The sequence below is a fragment of the Saimiri boliviensis genome, chromosome 2 (assembly GCF_048565385.1).
Source record: "Saimiri boliviensis isolate mSaiBol1 chromosome 2, mSaiBol1.pri, whole genome shotgun sequence".
Lineage (NCBI taxonomy): Eukaryota > Metazoa > Chordata > Mammalia > Primates > Cebidae > Saimiri > Saimiri boliviensis.
Window position 1 is genome coordinate 228270784 of NC_133450.1, and position 21895 is coordinate 228292678.

Consider the following 21895-nt stretch of genomic DNA (forward strand, 5'->3'; position numbering starts at 1 on the left):
CAACCGCCTAGTTCACGCGCACAGGGAGGGGGCGGGGAAGGGGCGTTTTTCTGGGCCCGGAGGAGTCCTTTGGGGTTAGAGGAGGGGCTCCGGCGCGCGGGAAATCGGGCGGGAAGAGACAAAAAAGGATCAGGGAGCGTGCCGCGGCGATTCCTGTTCTTACAGTTGCGCGGCGCAAGGACCGCTGTTGCGCGAGGGGAGTGCGGGACGCCCAGGTCGGTGCTCGGCCCAGACTTAACGCCCCTGTTTCCACAGCGCACACTCGCGCCGGCAGCCCCTTACCCCGCCCCGGGCCGTGGGCTCCGGGGCGAGCCGCGCCGCGGTAAGTGCGGGCCGCCTGCGTCCGCTGGGCCCGGCCGTCGCTTCGGAAACCCGCTGTTTGTAACGGTCCGGGGCGCGGGTCAGCGGAGGCCGGGCCCGGGGGCACAGCTGGCGGTTCTCCGCCCGCCTTGCGCTGGGGCGGGAGCCGGGGAAACGCGGGGCGAGCCTGGGTCCTGGAGAACTTCTCGCCTTTGGCTTTGCCCCTGATTGAGGACGCCCGAGAGGGCACAAGCGGTTCCACAGGGCTCTCCGTTCCGACGAGACTTTCCTCTCGGGTAATGGGGCCCGAGATGGAACTATTTTGTAGTGTCGTCGCTGTAGTTTATTCTGAGAAAAATTTTAGGCAGTAAATATCGCACTGGTCTCCTAAAATGAACGCATATCGCTACATATGTTGCAGACTTTCACATTCCATTCAAAGCGCCTGCCTTGGTGTGGCAGTGATAAAAACGGACAAAAACCCTCGCCCTCAAACGTGCTCCCGTTCCGGCGGGTTCCGTTCACACCTGAATTGTATACGGTTCCTTCTCAGGCCGCTTTGCCAACCTTTCGTGACTTCCTTTGTGAAGGCACATGAGGTCACTTTCCATCGGTGACAACCTTGGGAAATCTCCAGCCCTGGGAATACCCGCTTTCCACATCCTCACTTGTCAACCTTCCAGCCTCCGCCCACAGTCCCAAACTCATTTTGAAGCATAAAGATGTTATAATCTGCACATAAAGCGAAATCCACCATTGGCAGAATACATTCATATATATTTTAGTGGTGATGAATTTGTGCTTATTCATTCCTGTTATAATGTTTCCTTGGGTAATTTGCAAAATATGTATATCAGCATTCTTTTAAATGGTCATGATTGCATTCATCCAGCATCTTTTACTTGCCTGATTAGAGGAAAACTCTTGCTAGGGTGCACTGAGGACTTCATGATAAACACCGGTATTTACGTCCTGAGAGGATATGTTAAATGTCTGGGATTGTGGAGTTTGTAAAAGTTCTCTTTGGTAGTATGTTTTAAATGGTCCCCACCATGAAGTGTGTATAGTCTTGTTGGGTAGGTAAAACTTAACTCACATTTTAGTTCTAAAACACAAAGTTGGAATTTTATTAAATATTCAAAATTGAGTTTATGTAGGGGTCGAGGATGCTTACATCATAGAGATTTAATCCGCCAGTTAGGCTTTGCAACATTTAATTGAGTTTGTCATTGAAAACTTGGACATGTCACTAACACTAATAGGCACAAATAGCAGTACTGTAGTAATGATGCTGTGCTTTCTTTCAAGTTAGTATTTGTGTTGCGGTCATCATTTTCTTCTTGGTAAGCAGTGATGAGTGGGAAGCAGAGGTAAGCAGCTCTATATAGGAACCTCTTCCTCCCAATTTCATTGGCCGAATTGGACCCCGACTGGTGTAAGCTATTATTCATCCTCTCAAGATACCTTTGTTAGATGGTTGCTGTTTTTCCCCCATTTGATTTCTTCCTTCTTCTAATTTAATTTTTAGGCTTGTTCTTTAAATAACAGGAAAGTCTGTCTTTTCTCCATCCTTTTATTCTGTTTGAAATTAATAAGAGTTTTCAACCCAACAATTTTATACGTGTGTGCATTCAAGAACTTACCAGTACATTCATTGGCTCTAGTCTTGTGTAATTGGTACAACGGTGTAATGGCGTAGGATAATTTTGGACTCAGTGAATTTAAACCAAATATTACTTAGATGTGGGATTTGCTTTAGATAGGCTAATGTAATTGAGATTGTACACTAGCCAGCCGCATTATTGTTTATTATTTATAACTACCATTTCCTGAGTTCCCAACTGTATGCTAAACCTTGTGCTGGCAGTTTAATACTTTTTAGAGTCCTTTGAGTAAGTTGTTATCTTTTTTTATGGATGAAGGAACTAATACTAAGAGAAGCTGAGGAACATATCCAAGGTCACATAGCAAAATTGGGTTTCAGATCCTAAACCTATTCTCTTTTTGTCTTTTCCTACCTTAGGTTATGGAGGATCCACAAAAAGCTCCTCTGATTACTTCTTAATGATTTCAGTCATAAACAATATAAATTTTTCCTCTCTGATTTTCAGAGTATCTTCTTAAAAATTCCAGGGTTACCTTGAAATCATCCTCAATGAATTAAAATGTAGACTTACCTTATTTAGATGAATACAATGGAAATGTGGAGAGATTTAAATATTTGTTAGTGCTTTTAAGTCTCAGCTGTTGTCTGAATGACACATATAACGTCCAAAAGGATGACACACCTGCCTTACTTTCTATTTAAAAAATTGGAATATGCGAGGCTGACTGAAATTAATCTGTAAATCAAATATGCCTAGACCTTAATGGTAGATGATAAAATTTTCCCACTTTATTCTCTTCTGTTCAGTTCCTGGCAGTCCAGATCTAGAATGTAGATTAGTGTGGTTGGCCAAGTTTATCATTGACACAGTGCTAATCAGCTTTCCTAAAAATGTTTTTTCCTGATGATAAAATTAATGGGGATTAAACTGTATGTAATTTTGTATCTGTTCTTTTTCCCAAACAATATGAATGTATTTCTATGTCATTAATTCTTAAAAATGGTTTCTTTAAAGATTTCATTGCTTTTCATTTCATGGTGGCAGTACAAGGTATTTAACTTTTCCAATTTTGAACATTTTGTTTGTTTTTTTCAAAATATAAAAACTTAGTGGTAAACACTCTGCCATACAAATCTTTGTCTTTATTTTGTTACTTATTGATGCATAAAAGATGTACATAATTTTGGGGGGTACATGTGATAATTTAATATATTCATTTAATTTGTAAAGATCAAATCACAGTACTTGGGATATTATCTCCTTAAACATATGGGTTTTTGGGGCCTTATTTATGATTGTGTCCTTAATTCTGGAAGGTAAAGAAGTGGATCATATGGTATGAACATATTCTTTTTTTCATTTTTTGGAAGGGACAGAGTTTTGCCCTTCTGGCCAAGCTGGACTGCAGTGGTGCAGTCTTGACTCACTACAACTTCCACCTCCCTGGTTCAAGTGATTCTCCTGCCTCAGCCTCTCAAGTAGCTGGGATTACAGGAATGTGCCACCACACTCAGCTAATTTTTTTGTATTTTAGTCAACTCGGCCTCCCAAAGTACTGGGATTACAGGCATATGCCACTGCGCCTGGTCTTGAACGTATCTTAATGTACAATTTAAAATACATCTTTCCAAATTTATTATTATTTTTTGGACAGTGGAGTTCTTTAGGATCAAAGAGCTGTTCTTTGTACATTAGCACATGGGAATTTGTGCCGCCCAAGCTAACTTTCTGCCTCTGAATTTGTGCTTCTACCTGCTGTGACTATGGTTACCCAATTTCCTAGGCAAAGGAGAGATGAAAACCTTATGAATTTTTCTGAAGGACTAGATGCCGTTAATATAATTTACCAAATTATTAAAGGTCTCAATTATTAATATCTAGTCTAAACTTTATAATATGCATCTTAGATAATATTTTTCCATTTGATTAAACATTTTAATAAACTTTTCTTTCTAATCTGTCGGAAAAATAACCTATTATACATCATCTTTTTATAATTAAGACATGCAATTGTAGGAATTATATCCGTGTCCTAGATCAATCCTACTTTCTACTTTACTTTGCTGTTAAGTGAGGAAATCTGTGTAACAGATGTACATTAGCAGTCATCTTATTCCCACAAAGTTCTTGACTTTTTGGTAAAATATTTGGGAATAGTTGTATTGGAATGTTTGCACAGTGTTAAGTATCTCATCACATTTGCATTTGTTTTACAGATGTCTTGGTTATCTTTTGGGGGCTTAGTCATGAATTTTTTTCTTTGCTTAGTTATAACATTACTATAAATGTACAGTATGTCAGTTAGCTTCAGAAGTTGAGGGTAGTACTTAGAGTTATTAATTAGGACTGACATACATTTAATGGAACAGTTAAGTTGTTGGGATTCACTGAGCAGTGTTTTTCAGAATTCATCCCAACTCTTGACTGAAAGGAGTTTTGCCACTTGCAGTGTTCAATAGCACATACAAGAAAGAGCCAAGTTTGGAATTAAAAAAATTTAAAAATTGATACATAGCCTTAGAATATCAGTTTGTAGTATTCAGAAAAAAGTAAAAAATATTTTATGTGGTATGTTAGTAGAGTTATAGTGAAAGGAAAAGTAGTACTTAACCATAGCACTATGTCAAAGTTATCACTAAGATAAATACAGTAGGTGTTGGTGATTCTTTTGAATTTTTCTTTCATTTGATTTTGTAAATGAAACAATTTAGAGTGCATTAGACGAGCTTGTTATTTACATGAGATCTGAGAAGTCTGTTTATTATAGTAGCAGCAAACCACTCTTACAGAATGGCCGTTTAGATGTGGATTTTATACATAAGTGGATTTTATAGATGAATTGAAAGACTGGTTTTGCTTCCCCTTTCTGTTAATTGAAGTTGACAGAAAAAGGTATAGGAATGGAGATTAGCAGAATTTATGTTCTAGTTCTGGGTCTGCTGCTGGGTATGATGTTTATGCCTTAATCTTCATGCTTCAGTTTCATCATTGTTGAATAGATCAAAAATTACTGTTTTGAGGTTTAGATAACATTGCAGATGTAGAAGTACATTTTTTAAATTAAAATCTTTGAAAAAATTTTAAAGTCTTATAAAATAGGTTTTAATTTATTTTCAGCAGTCTTCAGTTCTTTGTTTATACATCTGTACCTGGTGGGAAATACAGGATTAATATCTTTGAAATTCATTCGTGTTCATTTTCTGCCCAGCCTTGACCTTTTCAGTTTGTAACTAATCAGTTTTTCTTCTTTTCTTACTGATTCATTCCTTGCGAAGTCTCAAAGTCAACTGAAAGTACACTTTATCCTGATTTTAGTTTACCTAATATCTGTCATCACATTTTTACACCTTCGAAAATTATACTAGGTCCATTTTCCAGCACTGTGTTATTTTAATTTTACTGGAGGAAATAGGCACCTTATTGAATTGGTGCAACTAAAGGCCTTCCCTCCCCTCCCCTCTCTTCTTCTCTCCCCTCTTCCTTCCCCTCCCCTCTCCATTCCTGGCCTTGATGTCACTTTTCTAAGAAAACTTTTAGGAAACCAAAGTCACAAAGATTTTTCTCCCAAGTTTTCTTGTACAAATTTTGTAGTTTTAGTTTTTACGTTTAGCTCTGTGTTCCATTTTGAGTTAATTTTAATACATAGTTTGAGGTATTGGTTGAGGCTCATAGTTTTTTGCATATGGATATCCAGTTTCAGCGCATGTTCAAATGATCATCCTGTTTTTGTTGAATTACTTTTACAACTTTGTGGATAATCAATTGATCATATATATGTATGTCTATTTGTAGACTGTCTTGTCTTCCTATTTTCCAGTATGTTAATCCTTTTGTCAACATCTCACTGTTGATTATTGAATCTTTATATGAAATTTCGGTGTTAGATAATGTGAATCCTTCAACTTTTGTTTTTCTTTTTCAAAATTCTCTTGGCAATTCTAGTTCCTTTGCCTTTTGATATAAATTTTAGAATCAGCTCATCATTTTTTATAAAAAGATTACTGGGCATTTGAATGGAATTGCATTGAATTTATAGATGGGGAGAACTGAAATCTTAACCAGATAAAGTCTTCCAGTCCATGAATACAGCATATCTCTTCATTTGCTTAAGTTGTTTTAAATTTCTTTATTCTGTAATTTATAGTTTTCAGCATAGTGTTTGGCTTTTCGGTGCTATTATAAAATGTACTGTTTTGTCCATTGCTTTTGCAGTCAACAACCTTATTTGAAGGTTTAAAGACACTTTGTTTAATATATCTTATTAAATCACTAACATTGAACTTATACAACCAACAGTGCTATAACTCACGCCTAAATGAAGCTTATCTAAAATACATATTTTCTCCCTAAGACACATCACAGCTTTCCCATGCTCAGGTAGACTAGGTAGCACGTGAGCACTGTGGCAGGGGGCCATTTTAAACATCAAAATTGCCGGGGAAAAAAAAAGCACAAAAACATGGCACTAAGTGGAGCACTAAAAGGAAACTTGTTTATTGTAGGAAACCTGAACCAAAAAGGCACATTATCACTTTATTTGACCTCAGCTGGGAATGTGCATGTTAGATGACTCAATTTTTCACTGCTCTGCACATGTTCATGAATGATCATGGGAGTGCGGCAAATACTGATTTTGGGATTACAAATAAATTTTACTGAATAAAGATCAACTATATAAAAGTAAAATTGACTTTTGTGCTATCTATTGGCCTTATATCCTAGATCAGGTGATACGGCTTTTTTTGAACTTTGCGCGGTGGTAGTATCACAGCTAATGAGATTTATCTGAGGCACGATTATTACTAATTGAAAATTTTTCTGAAGTAATAATAGCTTTTTTTGTAGATTCTCTGGCATTTTCATCATCAACATTCATGTCATCAGCAAATAGCGGTACATGTATTATTTTTTCTCCCTTTCATGTTTTTCTCTTTTTAAAATTGTAATTAAAAGCACGTCAAATAAATTTACCCACTGGTATGAGTGCAGTGGTGTTTACAAGTAATTGATCACAACCAATTATAGATTTCTTTGTTCCTTCCCCATTTCCACTGCTTTACTTGAGTTGCCTTTTAAAAAATTACCCTTTAACAGATTTTAAGTACACATTATGGCATTGTTAATTATTGGATATACAACAGTTTTCTAGAACTTTTTCACCTTGCATTACTGAAACTACCCATTTAGTGACAGCATCCCATTTCTCCCTCCTCACAGCACTTGACAACCACCATTCTACTTGCCGTTTCTATGTGCTTGGTTATTTTAGGTACCTCAGATGAGTGGAATTATGCAGTATTAGTCCTTTTGTGATTGGCTTATTTTACGTAGCATAATGTCCTCAATTTTAATTTGTGTTGTGGCATATGATAGGATTTTTTGAAAAAAAAAAAAAAAAAAAAAAAAAAAAAAACTGAATATAATATGTTTTCTGTATCCATCTATCAGTGGTTGTTTCTGTATTCTTCATGTGAGCAATGCTGCAATGAATGTAGATTATGCAGCTATCTCTTCAAGATCTTGTTTTCAGTTTATTTGGAAACACACCTAGAAGTGGGATCATATGGTAGTTCTAGTTTTAATTTTTTGAGGAGGTTCTGTACTGTTTTCCATGGTAGCGTTACCATTTTACAATTGTACTAACAGTGCACAGGGGTCCCAATTTTCCCTCATTCTTTCCAATACTTGTTATTTTCTGTGTTTTTAGTGTTGGCAGTTCTAACAGGTATGAGGGTGAGATCTCATTGTGGTTTTGATTTGTATTTCTTTTATGATTAGTGATGTTGAGCATCCTTTCATATGCTTGTTGACTATTGTATATCCCGTTTTTTTTGAGATCGGGTCTTGCTCTGTTGCCCAGGCAGAAGTGCAGTCGCACACTTACGGCTCATTGCAGCCTTGACCTCAAACAGTCCTCTCGCCTCAGCCTCCTGAGTAGTTGGGACTACAGGTATGTGCCACCATGCTCGGTTAATTTTTGTATTTTTTGTAGAGCTGGGGTTTCGCCTTGTTGCCCAGGCTGGTCTTGAACTCTTGGGTTCAAGTGATCCACTTGCCTCTGCCTCCCAAAGTGCTGGGATTACAAGTGTGAGCCGCTGTTACTGGCTGATTTGTATGTCTTTGGAGAAATGTCTATTCAAGATCTTTGCCTGTTTTCAGATTGGATTATTTTTTGTTGTTAATTATCAAGTTAAAAAGTTCTTTACATATGCTGGGTAATAACCCCTTGTCTGATATGTGGTTTGCAAATATTTTCTCCCATTCCATAGATTGTCTTTTCACTCTGTTGACTGTATCCTTTGGTGCACAAAAGTTTTTCAGTTTGATGTAGTCCTGTTTGTCTACTTTTGCTTTTGTTATCTGTACTTTTGGTGTCATATCCAAGAAATCATTGCCTATTTCAATGTCATGAAGCTTTTTCCCTATGTTTTATTCTAGGAGTTTTGTAGTTTCTGGTGCTACCTTTAGACCTGTTTTGAGTTAATTTTTGTATATGGTGTGAGATAAGGTCCATCTTTAATCTTTTGCATGGGCATGTTCAATTTCCTCAACACTATTTGCTGAAGAGAGTATTGTTTTTCTATTGTGGAGTATTGGCACCATTGTCAAAGATTATTTGATCAGGTCCCTCCTGGGCTCAAGTGATCCTCCCACCTCAGCCTCCCAAGTACCTGGGACCACCGGAAGGAGACACCACACCTAGCTGATTTTTGTATTTTTTGTAGAGATGAGGTTTTGCTATGTTGCCTAGGCTGGTCTTGAACTCCTGAGCTCAAGTGATCTGCCTGTCTCGGCCTCCCAAGTGTTGTGATTATAGGCATGAGCCACTATTCCTGGCTCCCATGTTTTTGTTATCTTGAAGTTTAGATCCATCTTGTTAGGTCTTCGGTAATTTTCTTTATCCTTAATGTTTATATTTTGCCGTATTGCTGTGTATAAGTGTAGATTTAAAAAAACATTAGAAGTATAGAGTTTTTTCAACCTAGAAAATAATATCTTGGAAAAACTTCAACCATTATTAAAATTTTTTTTCATCTCTTTTATTTTTTTCTTCTGAATTGCAATTACTTCACTGTTGGAACCTGTCTTCCCTACTTCTTAATTCTTTTTTCCTCTTTGTGTAGTATCTTAATCTTTATACTGTGTTCTAAGTAACTTCTAATGCATAAGTTATCCCTTCATTTGTTGTTAGCCAGGTGTTGGTCCCATCTACTGACTTTAATTTCAGATACTGTTTTCTATTTACAAGATTTGCAGTAGATTATTTTTGTAAATGCCTGGGATCATTTAATTATCTTCTATTCTTCTTTTAGGATGTTAGTCCCACTTAAGTATATTTAGTATGCTCAAAGACATTTAAAATTAAGATTCTTCATTTTTAAAACTGTCTTCAGGTATAAATCCTATTTGGTATGTCTGCTGATGGTAGTAATTTTCCTAAAGTATATTATAATTTTGGTTTGCGAGCTCATATTAGATAGTTTTGCCCCTTTTGTGTAGCTTTGGAGTTTACTCTCTGGCTGACATTGACATAGCTCTAGGTCAGCTGTTTTATTAGGAATTTGAGTTTTTACTTATATGTTTTATGCAGGCCCAGTGTTTATTCTCAGGGTAGTTCTGTTCCCGTCACATGCAGGTATTGGGTGGAACTTTTTTTGGCCCAGTTCCAGCAGGGAGTCTGTTTCTGGTCTTCTGTCCCATGCATGGCTTGCTGGACTTTTAGAGCTTTGAAGCTTTAGCTACACTGTTCTTAGCTAAATGCCCTTTTCCTGGGGGCTGCGTGGCTTTAGTCCCTACTTAACCACTCTAAATTTCTCATCTGTTCCTGGCCCACGAAGATCTTACTCTTGTTATTGAGTATAGCTAAATAATTTAAGTATTATCAAGTTTCTTGTATATCCTTCTAGAGGTACTTTATGTAAGTCTTAATGTGCTTATTTTCCTGTTTCGTATACCAAAGTTAGCATACCGTATGTCGTATTATATTAGTTTGTTCTTGCAGTGCTGTAAAAAAATACTGGAGGCTGGGTAATTTATAAAGAAAAGAGGTTTAATTGGCTCATAGTTCTACAGGCTGTACAGGAAGCATGGCTGGGGAGGCCTCAGGAAACTTAAAATTGTGGCAAAGGTGAAGGAGAAGCAGGCCGGTCTTATGTGGCCAGAGCAGGGGGGTGGCAGAGACAGAGGGGGAAGGTGTCACACACTTTTTTTAAAATCAGGCATTTATAAACAAGAAAGCATACATTAATTACATAAAAATCATTTTTGAATAACAGATTAAGCATCGTATTGACATTAGCAACAACATAGGGCATAGGGTGAGATGCGGGGTTCTGGGTGTGATTTTAAAGGTAGAGGTGGGTTTTCTTTCTTGATCGAAAAAAATTAAGTTATTTGTTACTCCTAACTTAAAGCAAGAACAAATGTCTCCCTGGACCCTGATAGGCTGTGGGTGGGTCATGTAGGAGTGAGGCAAGCTAGCCTGGGCTGGAGCTCCACACCCTCTTGGAGGAGGGTGTCACATGGAAAACTGGCACAGAGGTTTCTTCTCTATGCCACACACTTTTAAAACAACCAGCTCTCAGGCTCACTTTTTATCATGAGAGCAACACCAAGGGGAAATCTACCTCCATAATTCAATCACCTCCTGCCAGGTCCCACCTCCAACGTTGGGGATTTGGGCTATATTTTGCTTTTCTTAATAAGATAGGGATTTTTTTTTTTTTTTTTTTTTTTTTTTTTTTTTTTTTTGAGAGACAGGGTCTTGTTCTGTCACCCAGGTGGAGTGCAGTGATGCAGTCATAGCTCGCTGCAGCTTCGACCTCTAGGCTCTGGCAGTCCTCCCACCTCAAGTCTCCCTAGTAGCTGGGATTATAGGCATGCACCACCATGCTTAGCTACTTAAAAAATTTATTTTAAAGATGGGATCTTGCTTTGTTGCCCAGGCTGGTCTTGAACTCCTGGGTTCAAGTAATCCTCCCACCTTGGTCCCCCAGAGTTTACAGGCATGAGCTACCATGCCCAGCCAAGATAGGAAGTATTTCCATTTGGTAAATCAGAGAGCTGGCATAGAGATTTGGTTTCTTTGTTAAGGAGACCTGCTGATTTGACCTACATAGCTTATCTTTGTCACAACAGGTAAAGACTTTTCTACTTTTAATTTTTTATATTGTTTTTTTACATATAGTTTAAAAAATGTTTATATTCTCATTTTCTTTCTTTCTTTTTTTTTTGAGACGGAATCTGGCTCTGTCATCCAGGCTGGAGTGCAGTGGTGTGATGTCAGCTCACTGTAACCTTCACCTCCTGGGTTCAAGCGATTCTCCTGCCTCAGCCTCCCAAGTAGCTGGGATTACAGTCTCACATCACAACTCTCAGCTAATTTTTGTGTTTTTAATAGAGACGGGGTTTCACTGTTGGCCAGGCTGGTCTTGAACTCCTGACCTCGTAATCCACCCACCTTGGTCTCTCAAAGTGCTGGGATTATAAGCGTGAGCCACTGCACCTGGCCACCAGTCATTTTCTTTAATATAAAGATTCATCCGTTCTCTGATTGACCTTAACTTCCCCATGTCCTTTAAATGTTAACCGTCCATTAAATTAAATTAATAATGTACCCGCTGTTTATGGGTTTCTGAGAACTATTTGCTTCCGTGTCTTCTTTTGTGGGATATTTAAAAAATATTAATGGTAGCAAGCATTTACATACATTTACTTTGTGCTAGAACAGAAGTACAGAACAAAAGGGGAGAAAATGTTTAGAGGCATGTAAGGAGTCCATGCCACTGAGAAATATGAAAAGATGTTCAGCTGGTAGCATTAGAATCAGCAATAAACTGGTGTTTTAGTTCCTTCCATTTCTGAGGCATGTGCTGTATTTCTTTCAGCCGTTTTGGGGGATGCAATGTAAAATAGTTTTGTTACAACGGTAGCTTAAGGTGAGCTATATTATTAGCATTTTCAGGGTTTAAACTCCTAAAGTCTCATGTAGGTATATTGTTTGAGAATCTACAAAAAAGTCTCATTTCACTAATTTCAGAGCAGTATAGGACTTATCCAATCTAGGAATTGGTCATTCAGTCTAAAATAGTGGCTGGGAGTGCTGTGGCTCATGCCTGTAATCCCATAATCCCAGTACTTTGGGAGGCTGAGGTGGGTGGATCACTTGAGGTCAGGAGTTTGAGACCAGCTTGGTCTCAAATTTATACTCAATAAGTAGTTTTTGAGTGGCTGCTTTTTGCCAGGTGCTGTAGTAGGCACTGTAAGTCTAATAATAGTATGCATTTACTGAGTTCTTGCTATGAGCCAGGTGCTGCTCTTTCCATATTAATCTAATCTTCATAATAAGCCTGTGAGGAAAATCCTGTTATTCTTGTTTTACAAATAAGATAAGGGTAAGTAGGATATTGTGAAGTTGAGTAACTTGTTTAGAGTCACAGAGTTTATAAGTAAGAGTTTATAAGTCTAGCACCAGAGATGTACTCTTAACATCAAATACTGTATCTCACCTCCTGTCTTCTTTAATTTTCACAGTAAACCTATGAGGTAAGTATATAGAAAAGGAAACAGGCTTAGAGAAAGTGCGTGACTTTCTCATGGTCACTTGTTTCTGATCCCCATGAACCATACCATCAGACTCTTGCACTTAAGAAAATAGTCCAGTCTTTCTACAACTTCATCTTATAATTCCTACTGCTTCTTGTCTTATCTCCCAGGGCTATTTCTGAGCCAGTGAGGGTTTCAAGTAACCCACTGAACAACCAGTTCCAAATTCTGTCTTCAGACCCTGTGCTGCTATTCCAAGTGGTAAGTTTTCTTATGGGCATATTAAAACTTTAATATATTCAACTTCCTAAATATCCTCATCTGTAGAAGGAACAAATTATACTTTCGTGAACACAAGGATGATTAGGCTTTAGTGTTTTGCTACTGCTTTATCATACTGAGAAAATTAGAAGTTAAGTATTAATATATTTGTCTCACGTGACTTTTGAAAATATTTAGCTCAACACATAAGATGCTTTATATCTGTCAGCTCCGTGTCTGCTGTTACTTGTTATAATTTTATCTTTAGACCACATATTCAAGTACTAAATGGACAAACACAGTGGTATGTTTTAATAGAGTTATATTAGAGCTATTATACATACATAAAAAACATTAGTGAATATTATTTCTTAACTAAATTTTAAATGATTAGAATCTGTTTATTAGACCAATTATAATATACTGTAGTCTTCGTTTCTCCATGGTTTTGCTTTCTGTGGTTTCAGCTTTCTGCAGTCAATCAGGGTCTGAAAATATTTAGTGGAAAATTCCAGAAATAATTCATAAGTTTTAAATTTTGTACTGTTCAGAATAGTGTGATGAAATAATACCCTAGACTTGAATCATCCCTTTGTCCAGTGTATCTGTGCTGTTTACGCTACCCACCCTTTAATCACTTAGTAGCTGGTTGGTTATCAGATTTAAAAAAATAGTATATATTAAGTTTGGTAATATTTAAGAGTTTCAGACATCCACTGGGGGTACTGGAGCATAGTCCCCACAGATATGGGAGGCTACTGTAACTACTGTTTACTGAATATCCTTTATAGGTCTGACATTGTGCATTACAAATATAATTCATGTGATCCTGATAACAATTCTGTAGGATAGATGGTGGTATTGACATTTTATAGATGAAAAAACTGGTTACAGAAGTTGAGAGTTTTATATTAGGTTACATAGCTTGTAACTTGACAGAGCCAGCTTTCAGACCTAGGTATAAGCTGTCTCAAACCTTTTGATTTTCTCATTATACCATCTGACTATGTGTAGTGTTTGAATTTTGACCATGTAAAATGTAAAGATTTTTAAGATGCTCAAGAGTGAAAAATCTAAAGGATGTGCCTGTCTGTGCATTTTAGAGAATTACGGAAGCTGTATTCAAATGTACTGAATTATCATAATTTTTTTGTTTTTTTGTTTTCAGGTAGTAGATGCTTATTATTTCTTTTATTTAAAAGAAATGAGTGTGACTAGTATTGTATTAAGAGCTGAAACCTGGCTTTTAGCTACATGGCATATTAAAGTACCTCCGATGTGGCTGGAAGCTTGTATTAACTGGATCCAAGAAGAAAATAATAATGTTAACTTGAGTCAGGCCCAAATGAATAAACAAGTGTTTGAGCAGTGGCTCCTTACTGATCTGAGGGATTTGGAGCATCCTCTTTTACCTGATGGCATTTTAGAAATTCCAGAAGGAGAACTAGATGGATTTTATGCTCTGCAGATTAATTCCTTGGTTGATGTAAGTCAGCCTGCATATTCCCAGATACAGAAGTTGAGAGGAAAGAATACAACAAATGATCTAGTTACAGCTGAAACACAAGTAACCCTAAAACCTTGGGAAGCAAAACCTTCGCGAATGTTGATGCTACAGCTAACTGATGGAATTGTACAAATACAGGGAATGGAATATCAGTCTATTCCAGCTCTTCATAGTGATCTTCCTCCGGGTACAAAAATTTTGATTTATGGAAATGTGTCTTTCCGTCTTGGTGTTCTCTTACTGAAACCAGAAAATGTAAAAGTGTTAGGAGGTGAAGTAGATGCTCTTTTAGGAGAATATGCCCAAGAAAAAGTACTTGCAAGATTAATAGGGGAACCTGATCCTGTAGTTTCAGTCATACCAAGCAATTCTAACCAAAATATTTCCGGAGTTACAGATGTTCTAGATCTTGCATTAGGTCCTTCTGATGAAGAACTCTTGGCAAGTCTTGATGAAAATGATGAGCTTGCAGCAAATAATGACACTTCCTCAGAAAGATGTTCCACCACAGGTAGTTCCTCAAATACCATTCCCAGAAGACAGTCAAGTTTTGAGCCAGAATCTGTTATTTCTCCAAGACCAAAAGAGGATCCATCAAACCTATCTATGCCTTTCGTGGATGGGGAATTAGATGACTTTTCATTGGAGGAGGCCTTGCTTTTAGAAGAAACTGTCCAGAAAGAACAGATGGAAACTAAATTGCAGCCACTGACTTTTAACAGAAATATCAGTCCAAATTTAGAGACATTTTCACATAATCCTAATACTATGAATAATTTTTCTTTGACTTGCAAAAATGGAAACAATAATTGGAGTGAAAAAAAGGTATCTGAACAACTGACTAATGAAGACAAATCTTTTGGTTGTCCATCTGCTAGAGACCAAAACAGGAGTATTTTTTCAGTTCATCATAATGTACCCTTATCCCATGATTTTACAAATGAAGATACGAACTTAGAGGAAGATAATAAAATAAAACAAACCAGCAGTTCAGATGGACATTTCTTAAATAATAAAATATTAAATAGAGAGGTGGTCAACTGTGTACCAAAAAGGAGTTCACAAATTTTTAATGCAAATGGTCACAATTTCCAGACTTGTTCTTTAAGATCATCAGAGAATAGCACTAGTCTTCCTGTTGCCATGGATTTGTATTCTCCACCCTTTATCTACTTGTCTATTCTAATGGCCAGCAAACCAAAGGAAGTTACAACAGTGAAAGTGAAAGCATTTATTGTGACCTTAACTGGAAATCTCTCAAGTTCTGGTGGCATTTGGAGTATAACTGCAAAGGTGTCTGATGGTACTGCATATCTAGATGTAGACTTTGTGGATGAAATACTTACTAGTCTGATAGGGTTCTCAGTACCAGAAATGAAACAGTTAAAAAAGGATCCTCTTCAATACCAAAAGTTCTTGGAAGGTTTGCAGAAATGTCAGAGAGATCTAATAGATTTATGCTGTCTAATGACTATTTCATTTAATCCTTCCTTGTCTAAAGCAATGGTACTGGCATTACAAAATGTTAATATGGAACACCTTGAGAATCTAAAGAAGCGGTTGAATAAATAATTTTAAATAGTATTAGGAATAATTAAAAACAACAAGGAAATATTTAGAATTTGTTCAGAATTTTACATGTGAAACTTTGTGTAAAAAGGAAAAATGAAATTTCATAGCTTATTTCAGTTTAATTTTAAAGTGTTTAATCATGCTTGTTATATGTGGAACTGTGGAGCTTTTTAAAATAAGTTAATCTTTTTTTTTTAATTTTTGTAGTCAGGGTCTTGCTCTGTTTGCCCAGGCTGGAGTGCAGTGGCATGATTATAGGTTATTGCATCGACCTCCTGAGCTCAAGCAATCCTCCGGCCTCAGCCTCTTGAGTTGCTGGGACTATAGACATTACCACCATGCCCAGCTAATTTATGATTATTATTATTTTGTAGAGACAGAGCTTTTCTATGTTGCCCAGGTTGGTCCCAAGCTCCTGGCCTCTCAATCCTGTCTTGGCCTCCAAAGATGAATTTTTTAAAAAAGTAACTGTTAGATGAAGGAATATGATGACCCACTATTGTTGAGAAATTTGTTTTCCACTTGGCATGTCACATAAAATGATTGCTAAAGTATTGTACTGGTGTTCAATGGTGAGTCATATTGTTGAAAGTTAATATTTATAAATAGGAATTTTACTTCTAATATATTGAGCACTGTCTGTGGCCATACCACCTTCAACATGCCTGAGCTTGTCATAATATGTTGAGTACTCTCAAAAGATTTATTTATATTGTTAATCTTAGGGGAAAAAAAATCCAGTAGATTAGAACACCAGGCTTTCAGACACAAACTGATTTACTGGTTTTTATTTTGCTGAGTATAATATTTGGTATATTTGAGGTAATCCAGTTAACTAGATACTATTTCATAGATTATATTGAATGATTTAAAGCCTTATTTTCAAGGATAGTTTATTTTAAATGGTATATGGAAAATGTCATTATCGAGATCCAGTAGGTAGGACATGTATTGGATTAAAGCAAGGCATTTTTCTATGTCTTTGGGTGTCATGGTTCCCTTTCTGCATTAGCTGTACATAAAAGCTTTCCTTTAGTTTTAAGTGCTGATTTTTTCTTAAAAGGGAGGCTGTTTACCATTCTTACACTGTTACAAAGTTGTATTTGAAAGCTAATGTTATTTTATTAATCGTTTGTCTTCAAATAAAGTGCTTTGAATCTTAAAACATTAAATATTTAACAAAATAAAGACATTGGCGTTTTATTGAAAATAATGTAACAGGAAATATCAGGAAGTAAGATAAATACACATATGAAAATGTGATAATAGAAGAGAAAGGTTTTAAAAATATTTTTGTTGTTGTATCAGGGTTCAAAGCACCAGAACACAGATATTGCTGATACATGCCCTAGTAATGATCTTGTCTATATACTTGCATAGCTTTTTAATAAGTAATCTGAATGGGGTAGCATTATCTTTCATTAAACGTTTACCTCCTATACTCTTATCTCTGAATGGGGCTTGAAAATTGGGATTAGAACTTCTCTTCATATTGTTGTTAAAGATTGACTGTCATACTTTTTATCAGTCTATGCTACTATATTGGTTCTTGGTGTTTTCATTATGTTTCTAGTCTTCTTTGGCATGGATTATTTTAGTGGTTTACTAATTGGTCTTTATCTTATTTTGCCTTCAAACCATTGTCTGTAATGTTATCAGAGTGAACTTTCTAAAATAAATTTCTTCTTGTTTCTCTTCATTAACATTTAATACCAACCTCCTCCCACCCCATTACTTACAGGGTGAAGTCCAGACTCCTCATTGAGTATGTATGGCTTTTTGTGATCTGGCCCCTGACTTCTGATTCAGCCCTATTGCTCTTTGCCCCTAAGTTTTTTTTAGGGGTACCAAATTATTTGTAGTGCAGTAAATATGTAGAAGAATATGCCTCTTACTTTCACACTCATGCTTATAGTGCCCGTACTGCCTGATCCCCCTACCTTCCAGAATAATTTCCAATTCAATTTAAGCTTTAGGTGCCTGTTACAGTGTTTCATGAATTCCCCTGCCCAGTTGCATGCTCTCCTGTACATTGTACAGACTAATATTATATGCATTTTATTGTGCTTGTTTCTCTGTTATTCTACTGCTACGTTTTTGGCAGGATAAGTCTTATGGGGCTGTCCTGTGTGCATGGTAGGGGGCAGCATCTTTGGCCTCTACCTACTGGATGTGAGCAGCATCCTTCCAGTTGTGACAACCAAAAATCTTTAGACATTGCCAGTTATTCCCTGGAGCTAGAGATGTCCCCAGTTGAGAACCATTGTTCTCTTGGAATATAAGCTGGTTGAGGGTATCGTTGAGGTGTTTTCCTTGTAGTTATAGTAAGTATTTTGTCAGATTTGATCATCTTCTGTTGCCTAATATCTTTTGTGATTTCCTGTCATCCATTCCAGTAGCATGGTACTTAAAGCCCTGACACCTATGCATACACAGCATCTCAAAGAGCAGCCTTCTTTAGTGAAAGAATAGATTAGAAAAATCTGCCCTAAAGTAAAGAGGGACTGTGAGAAAACTTGAATGATTTGGCTTAGATTCTGGTTGGTTGGGGGAAAAAGTGTTCTTTTCCCTGCAAATTTGTAGCCCTATGTCTGTGCTTATGTGGGGCTAAGCAGACACTTAAGTTGCCTGGATAATAATCTCCAGACTGAGAATTTAACACACAAAAAAATGATGCTAAGAGTTCCTGGCAGTAGCAAATGGGAAGAAAAAAAATGAGCGTAATCAAATGAACTTTTTCTTTCTCTGCTTTCAGAGTGACTCTGCTTTCAGAGTACAATTGTCCTTTGTTATTCATGGGGAATTGGTTTCAGAATCTTCCACGATACCGACTTCCAAATGCTCAAGTTTCTGATATAAAATGGCACCAGTATTTGCATATAACCTATGCACATACTCTCATATACTTTAAATAATTTCTAGGTTACTTATAATTCGTTTTTTGTTTTGAGACAGGGTCTTCCTCTGTTGCCCTGACTAGTATGCAGTGACACAATCACTACTTACTGCAGCCTTGACCTGCTGGGCTGAAGTGATCCTCTTGCATCAGCCTGCCGAGTAGCTGGGACCAAGTAGCTCTAATATTCAAAGTTGCTTTTATAATACTCAGTGTAGCCACTCTAAAAGATTTTCAGGAGTGTATTGTCACCAAGCTAATGGGACAAAAATGGAATAAAATGGGACAAATTGCATTCAACCCAAAGGAAGGCAGGAAAGAGGAAATAACAAAAAGTGGCATATGGGGAAAAGCAACTGGTGAGGTGGTAAGTTTAAATTTAAATGTATTAGAAATTGCATTAAATGTAAATAGGCTAAATGCTGTAATAAAAGAGAAACAAGATAATAAAACCAAATTATAAGATGCATAAAACGCAGAGATACAGGAAGATTGAAAGGGAAAGGTTATGAAAAGATGTCTAAACGCTAACCAAAAGAAAGCTGCTGTGGCTGTATTAATATCAAACAGTAGAATTTCAGTCAAAAGACTTACTAATAGTAAAGAGAAACAGTTGCTAATGATAAAAGGGCTAATTCACAAGGAAGGTTTAGCAACTCTAGACTTACAGAATTCAATAATAGCTTATCAGTTTATCAGAGAATTACAAGGAGAAATAGAAAAATCTGCAGCCATAAAGGAAGACTACACATTCAGTCAAAAAGTGTGGGTCGGGCATGGTGGCTCATACCTGTAATCCCAGCACTTTGGGGAGTTGAGGCAGGCAAATTACAAGGTCAAGAGATGGAGACCATCCTGGCCAGCATGGTGAAACCCTTTCTCTACTAAAAATAGTAGAGACTGTTAGAGACTAAGTAGTACAGTCCCAGCTACTTGGGAGGCTGAGACAGGAGAGAGATACAAAAAATACAATGCAATTAAACTTGACCAAGTCAACATTTACAGAAAACAACGTACACTTTTTTTTTTTTTTTTTTTTTTTTTTGAGATGGGCTCTCATTCTATAGCCCAGGCCAGAGTACAGTGGTGCAATCTCAGCTCTTTGCAACCTCTGCCGCCCAGGTTCAAGCAATTCTCCCTCAGCTTCCCAAGTAGGGGGGGATACAGGCGCTTGCCACCATATCCAGGTAATTTTTGTATTTTTAATAGAGATGGCATTTCACCATGTTGGTCAGGCTGGTCTCAAACTCCTGACCCCAGGTGATCCACCTGCCTCTGCCTCGCAATATGCTGGGATTACAAGTGTGAGCTCTGGCGCCCAGCTTAGCTTGTTTGTTGGTGGTGTTTAGAAGACTGTTTTGACTGGGCATGGTGGCTCACACCTGTAATCCCAGCACTTTGGGAGGCCAAGGCGGTGGATGAACCACCACGCCTGGCCCTATAGCATACATTTTAATGTACATGTGGAACATTTTCAAAAACTGACCATCTGCTATACCATAATACAAGTCTGAATATGATTGAAAGGATTGTAATGATACAGAGTATATTCTCTGATCATAAAGTAAGCTAGAAAAAAATGGTTAGAAATGTTACATTTAATAGGTTGGTGCAAAAATAATTGTGGTTTCAGACTGAATTTTACATCATCGTTAACTAAGCTCAAACATGTTTATTGATCAAAATAGGAACTATTACAATCAACACATTTTTGCCAACAAGGAATAAGTTTGTGTATTCCTGTAGCATAAAAATTTGTGCTTTAGGGTTCAACAGTCTTGGAAATCATTTTCTGCATCCTGCTCATTGTGGAAGAGTTTTCCCTTCAAAAAGTTGTCAAGATGCGTGAAGAAGTAGTCAGTTGGCAGGAGGTCAGGTGAATGTGGCAGATGAGGTAAAACTTCATAGCCCAATTTTTGAAGCATTGGTTGCACAATGTGTGGTTGGGGGTTGTCATGGAGAAGAACTGGGCCCTTGCTGTTGACCAATGCTGACTGCAGGCATTGCAGTTTTCAGTGCACTTCTTTGATTTGCTGAGCTACTTCTCAGATGGAAGGGTTTTGCTGGGGTTCAGAAACCTGTAGTGAATCAGACTGGCAGCAGACCACCTAACAGTGATCATGACCATTTTTTGGTGCAACTTTGGCTTTGGGAAGTACTTTGGAGCTGCTTCTTGATCCAGCCACTGAGTTGGTCTTCGCTGGTGGTTGTATAAAATCCACTTTTTGTGGCACTTCATAATCCGATCAAGAAATGATTTGTTGCTGTTGTATAGAATAAGAGAAGGCACTTCAAAATGACGATTTAAAAAAAAATTTTGCTCAGCTTATGAGGCACCTACTTATCAAACTTTTTCACCTTCCCAATTTGTTTCAAATACCAAATGACTGTAGAATGGTCAATGCTGAGTTTTTCAGCAACTTCTCGTGTAGTTATAAGAGGATTGGCTTCCATGATTGCTCTCGGTGGTTGTCAACTTCTGATTGCTGGCCATTATTCTCCTTATCTTCAAGACTCTCATTTCCTTTGCAACACTTCTTGAACCACCACTGCACTGTATGTTCATTAGCAGTTCCTGGGCCAAACGTGTTGTTGACATAAGTTGTCTGCTGCTTTACAATCCATTTTGAACTCCAATAAGAAAATCGCTTAAATTAGCTTTTTGTCTAACATCATTTCCATAGTCCAAAATAAACAGCAAGTAGTACTGGTCTGTGGTGGGTGTTGAGGACCCCTGTGCAAATGGATGTGGATATGGAGTTTGTTTTGGGGATGATTTAAGTGTTCTAGTGTTAGTGGTGATAGTTGCACAACTTTGTGAGTGTGCAAATAAACCACTCAGTTGTATACTTTTAAAGGATGATTTTTGTGGTATGCAATTTAATATATTTCTAAAATTTAAAACGTAATGGAATCTGTGGTTTAAAGACTTCCCACAAATTCCAATCTTTCATGACATCTCCACTGAATTCTTCTAAAATATTAAGAAAAACAGTACTCTACATAAACTCTGCCACAGAATTGATATTATAATTCATAGTCAGTAGCTAATCAAAATGCACTACTCAGCACCAAAGGCAAACACTTTTATCTGTTATGTAAGGACAAGTTGCCAACAATTCTGAATTAACGGATGAAGCATAGCCAACACACATTATTTACTATCTAGAAATTCTGTGTCTGTCTCTCCTACTACTACTTACATCC

At 37.3% G+C, this 21895-nt stretch overlaps 1 protein-coding gene and 1 pseudogene across 1 annotated transcript; both read left to right on the top strand.

Moving 5' to 3' along the window:
* The first annotated feature begins 48 nt into the window (after positions 1-48).
* RMI1 (RecQ mediated genome instability 1) lies at positions 49-16980 on the top strand. The gene is made up of 3 exons (XM_010351851.3): positions 49-215; positions 12623-12713; positions 13882-16980. The coding sequence occupies exon 3, from the start codon at positions 13918-13920 to the stop codon at positions 15790-15792; it is 1875 nt and encodes a 624-aa protein (XP_010350153.2). The 5' UTR covers positions 49-215; positions 12623-12713; positions 13882-13917; the 3' UTR covers positions 15793-16980.
* LOC120366534 (U4 spliceosomal RNA) lies at positions 6653-6764 on the top strand (annotated as a pseudogene).
* Positions 16981-21895: the final 4915 nt, after the last annotated feature.